General features: G+C 42.1%; 1 protein-coding gene across 1 annotated transcript; it reads right to left on the bottom strand.

Annotated features, from left to right (window-relative positions):
• Positions 1-516: 516 nt before the first annotated feature.
• On the bottom strand, positions 517-5,009 carry sstr2a (somatostatin receptor 2a). Its single transcript, XM_028568069.1, has 3 exons — positions 4,622-5,009; positions 3,228-3,553; positions 517-1,583 (listed from the first exon to the last, which is right to left on the bottom strand). Exons 1-3 carry the CDS (start codon positions 5,007-5,009, stop codon positions 1,155-1,157), a joined length of 1,143 nt encoding a protein of 380 aa, XP_028423870.1. The 3' UTR covers positions 517-1,154.
• Positions 5,010-5,601: the final 592 nt, after the last annotated feature.

The raw sequence follows: 5,601 nt of genomic DNA on the forward strand, positions 1-5,601 counted from the left end.
ACTCAGGAGGAAATCTTAAATTGTCAAAACACAGCACTTCACAAGTAGAAATGGGCTCTTTACAATGACACCGCTGGCACAGGGAGCAACTATTGTTAAGACCAGGACACAGTGTAGTGTAAAGTACACATGACGGGTTTCACACATAGTTTCAGAGCTGCCCTTGATGCACTACAAGAACAGAATTTTACAACAGGGAATGCCCTTTGAAATATAATTTGGTCAGGACACGGAGTCGTCCATGTCAGAAGCTTTCCCCCAGACGTTGACAGAAAACCAAAGTCAAGCCGTTTTGTTGTAAAGAGAACAAGGTCAAGAGATGTTTTCTTTAACTTAATCAATAACCCTGGATGTTCAAATCAAAGGTTCACGGATCGATGCAGCTCCTCCCGTGGAGATGCCAGCAGTACAGAGAAAAGACCATCCTTCGTTTGTTGTAAATATGTATATATACATGCCTGGTTGATCACATAGGACCAAGCTAATCAGATAGTATGTATAAAACATGACCATGAATCGTTTTCCCTTTGGCTCAAGATTTTTGATTTAGTTTTTCTTTTAAAGACTCTACAGAATTACAGTGCTGGCTGTTTCCAACTGAAATGTTTGACTGTCTTCTTCAGCAGTATTTCCACATTCAGAGAAATCAATGCCGACCCTCCATAGCTCTCAAAACGCTCCATCAAGGAGCGCCTGGATGGTGCTCAATCCCGTCTAGCTCTCTCACTCTACCATGGGTGAAGCAGCCCCAGTATTTCTCCTGTGGGTCCACAGCAGTCCATTCTCTGATCCTGCGTCTCGTTTTGATTTTCGTTCAGTCTGCATGACTTCTGACAACTCAATAGAACCATTAACAGCACTCCTATTTATGTTTGACTCGAACATCACTTGTCTCTGTTGTGTTTGAAATCACTTTAGTCAATCATTTTCGTCTCAGGGCAAATTCAACCCAAATATTAAGAGTTTTGAGCTGGAGTCAGTGGACTTTCCCTTAAGAAATTATGTATTTTTCACCTAGACTTTGTCCATGTGTCGATGTCCACGAGCAGCAGCTATTACATCATCGTCCGGCCCCCACATCTTTGAACAGGAGTCACTATAGTGGCAGCTCATCTGTCCGTCTCTCTGGGCTCGTTGGATGTGACTGCCGCTGCTCAGATGCTGGTCTGTAGCTCGCCATTCAGCAGGGCAGCATTGTGAGTCTCCAGGTTGGCGTGGAGTACAGCATCGTTAACCATCCTGCTCCTGTCTGCCCTGCTGTCACTGCGCTCTATCTCGTCCAGGCCTGCCACCTTTTTCAGGCATAGGACGTTCTGAAAGCTCTTCTTGAAGTTGTCCGACAGGAAGGCGTACAGGATGGGGTTGGCGCAGCTGTTGGCGTAGCCCAGCACCACGACAAAGTCGAAGGTGCTCTTCGCGGCAGAGGTGGGGTTGATGGAGCTGGTGACGGAGGTGACGTTGAATATGTAGAAAGGCAGCCAACAGAGGACAAACACCGCCACCACTATGGACACCATCCGTGTTACCTTACGCTCAGAGCGCTTGCGCTTGCTGGAACCCACCCGCATGCCGGACGACTTTACCTGGCAAAGGAATGGACTGTCAGTGGCTTAAAATCTCTTAAGTATAAAAGCACAGTTAACACTATGAGACAACTAAAATATCTTAAAGTTAAACTTTGACATTTTGTTATACCCTTGGATGCTTTTTGACAATAGTATTTGACAATGTAATATCTTCCTGTTAAATATGAAGCTACAACCAGGAGACTGCTTTTGTAGCTTGGCCTAAAGACAGGAAGTAGCTAGCGGCTCTGTTGAAAGCTTAATAAACGTGCAAAAATCATCAAGTTGGGGTTTTACATAAAGTTATGCTGGATTATTTCTTGGTCGGGCACGGTGACCTTAGCAAACAATATACAACGTGCTAATTAGGGATCTTCAGAGGTGCTTTTGCTAAGGTGAGCTAATCGGATGCTTGCGTTAGCTTCAAATTTAACAGACAGGTATATGAGTCGTATTCTTATCTAACCCATGACAAGTAAGCAAATTAGTTTGTTAACCAAAATGTCGAACTATTTTCATTAAGAGCCTAGGAAACAGATTATAAAAATCACCTCTCAACATTTTCAGAATTCTAACCAACCAGTAAGTGCTAGCTAGCTCATAGCCCTGTTCCTGGACCAAGCAAATGGCTATCAGAGGGGACGCAAACATTTTAGTCACTCAGACATCCATGCAATACATTTTTTTTTATTTTAGTTCCAATAAAGTCCATACAAGCCATGTAACGTCATGAGCTGAATGGCTGCAGTACTATTGATTAAAACAGGCTAATGTTTTTGGTCTTTCAGCTGGATTATGGAAATACTATGGGCCCAAACTTGGTGGAAGAGTGTAGCATTGGCAAAGGAAGAAGCCATTCAATTTTGGAGCAGCTTTGAATCACGGATACACAATTTTTTTTTTTTTTACTAATTAACATTGCGAGATAGGGCGTTTGTGCTGCATTCATGTGGTGTCAGAATAATTGGAAAAATGACTTCCCTAATGGGAAAATTCACACTGGATTAACATTGTGAGATAGGTAATGCGTTTGTGGAGGTTTGTTCTCTGAGTGCCCTTATAGTTTGTGCTTCCGGTAATCACACTTTGTCAAATCAAATCGTGTTTTTGTTGCTTTAATCCAACTTGACAAACGTTTTTAACCATATAAGTCTCTATTTGAGAAAATGTCCTACTATCTGCTGTATTTTCGTCATTATTCTCATTACAATGTTAACGAATGCCTGCGAAATTAAAATGTTAAATTTCTCTAGCTAGCCTATATAGCCTTCCAGGGCTAGCTAGCTTGTGTCCTATACTGTAAAATTTAATGTTAACCTAATTGTTATTAATCGTGATGTTGGTTGTCATATATAACATATTAGCCTAAGTAAAAATATCTTAAATAAAGATAGTTAACTGTGCTGTGGCAAAAAATGTCCATCATTTCAAAGTTGTCAACCATTAACTACATTCTTATGCAACAGTGACATTTTAAAATGAGCCATTTATCTGAATCTGAATTTAACATGACTTAAATGGCCAAAAAACTTCCACTATGTTGGTGACGGTTGGATGTTTGTTCATCATTCTAGTCCTGTAGCCAGTAATAATCTTGTTATTGAACTGAATGGAGAAAATTATAATTATCTTGCATTATATGTCCCACATTTGGACTCTTACCTTGACTATAATGAGCAGGTAGCACAGACATATGACTGCTAGAGGTAGGCAGAACCCAATGAAGAAGGTATAGATTATGAAGGCTGTGTAATAGACATCCTGGGGCTCCGGCCACTCGATCCCACATGTTTGCTCCTTGTGAAGGCCACTAAAGATCAAAGTAGGTAGGATGACTAACAGGGACACACACCACACCGTCAGGTTGATAAGCTTGGCCACACGGGGCTTCCGCCATTTTGTGGACTTAATAGGGTGGACCACAGCGAAGTACCTATCGATGCTCATCACCATCAGACAGAAGATGCTGGTGAACTGATTGAGAGAGTCTGGGAGAGAGTAGAGGGGAGAAGTGGAGGAGTTGAGAAAGAAAAGTAAAATGAAAATATGTATCGGTAATTTTATACAGAATGATAAAGGCTTTTAGTAAGACAACTGGCATGACCAACACTGTTTGAATTGCAACTAAAGTCTATGCAGCATCTATAATCTATACACTTAAAGGAATAGCTCAGCATTGAGGGAAGGACGCTTATTTAAAGATGAAGCTACAACGAGGAGACGGTTAGCTTAGCTTAGCTTGGCAAAAAAAAAAAAAAAAAAATAGAATAAGAGTATATCCCAAATTGTTAAACTATACCTTTAAGACACTTAAATGTCTTAAGATTTTGAATAAACACTCTTTAATAGAGCTCAACAGTGACTGCCCACTTTTGAACGGCTCTGGTTCTGGAAGTGATATTACCCATTCAATTGCACCATTGATGTTTCAGAATATGCTTCTATAAAGAGTTTTGAGCCTGGAACCAAGCCAACCTGCTACGAGATGAATCGTACCCATAAAACATTTGATATGGCGCAAAAGAACATTTTAAAAACGTCAAAGTGACCATAGACTTCAGTGGTAGCAGCTTGCTATAGCCGTCCGCGGGTTGGGTAAACATTTCCACGGTAACGGCGAGCTCCACCAATCAGTGACGCAGCTGTTACACTTGAGATTGTTGGTAGTGTGGTACTCCTCCGTGACATCGCAAATAAAACAAGGTTGATTTCATACAGACTTGCGCCTTCTACGGGAACATAACCCTTCGTTTCACAATCTCGTAGCTCGTGGTCGGTCTACCTTGGGTGGTTTAGACATTATGGCTAATAATCAAAAATCCTTATGGAGAAAATGATTTGGATTTTCACTTCCGGAACCACACTTTTGAGGTCTATTTGCAACTGAAGTCTTAATACTTAAAAAAAGTACAGATGTTTATTGGGGTTTTCTTTCAATTGCAACTGCAGCAGACAATGATTTCAGGATAATTGAGGAAGCCAAAAGGGTTTCTTTGCCCATTAAAACTGCTGCTGCTTTCTCAAGTGTACCATAAGCCTTCTGCTCTTACACCTACCGACAGTCATGATCACCCTGCACAGCACCTCTCCGAAGGGCCAGTGCACCAGCGTCAGCTGCAGGGCGATGAACGGCAGGCTCATCATGCACAGAACATCGGCCACCGCCAGGTTCAGGATGTAGATGTTGGTCACCGTCTTCATTTTGGCATATCGCAGGATGACATATATGACCAGGGCGTTGCCGCACAACCCCACGGCGCATACTATGAAGTAGATGAGGGTGATGACCACAGAGCTGGTCTTGTCCTGGTGAGGCTCCCTGGCCTTGGAGATGTTCAGGTCCAGGTTGGACTCATTCCCCTGCATGTAGCTGTCGTACAGGAGGGGCTCAGGGATGGAGATGTTGGGGACAGTCGGGAGAAAGGGCCACTGATCCAAGGCCATGATGGCTGAGAGGTTTAGGGTGTCAAAGGGTTCCGCATTCCTAAAGATGGTAGGGATAGATGTTAAAGGAGCTTGGATAAGGTAGATATTATTGGGTTTGAGGTTAAGATGTTACATGCTCAAAAGCATTGCTATTACCATGCAAGACTGTTGAAAGCAGGGTAAAGGGTCTTCAAGTTCTAAAATAAGCCTGGGGTAATGGGAATGTGACACATTGGGGGTCTAAGGGTTTAAACACTTTGGGGTCTAGGGGTTTGGGGCTCTGGGGATCGGGATGACTGGGGATTTTCATTAACGAGGAAACAAGTATCACATCCCAGCTGTAGAGAAACAAAAAAAACTAGCAAGATCGATCTATGGAGAGAGAGAGAGAGAGAGAGAGAGAGACAGAGGAGAGAGAGAGAAAAACATGAGAAAAACATTTCTTTTGACAAATAATTAAAGTACTTCAAAATCCATGGCAGCAGTTGCAACATTACTTTACATAAATGCTTACACACCGTAACATGTAAAATATTCTCTCTAGAGAATACTCCAGACTATGTCCTTCACATATTTAGTTCTTGTTATCCTCAATATTACTGATTCGCCT

The sequence above is a fragment of the Perca flavescens genome, chromosome 21, assembly GCF_004354835.1.
Source record: "Perca flavescens isolate YP-PL-M2 chromosome 21, PFLA_1.0, whole genome shotgun sequence".
Classification (NCBI taxonomy): Eukaryota; Metazoa; Chordata; class Actinopteri; order Perciformes; family Percidae; genus Perca; species Perca flavescens.

Coding starts and splice junctions, on each gene's coding strand:
- sstr2a (XM_028568069.1), bottom strand. CDS start 5,009: ATGGCCTTGGATCAGTGGCCCTTTCTCCCGACTGTCCCCAACATCTCC. Junction 3,554..4,621: donor CAGGGTGATCATGACTGTCG/GTAGGTGTAAGA, acceptor ACTCTCTCCCAG/ACTCTCTCAATCAGTTCACC. Junction 1,584..3,227: donor ACCTGCTCATTATAGTCAAG/GTAAGAGTCCAA, acceptor TTCCTTTGCCAG/GTAAAGTCGTCCGGCATGCG.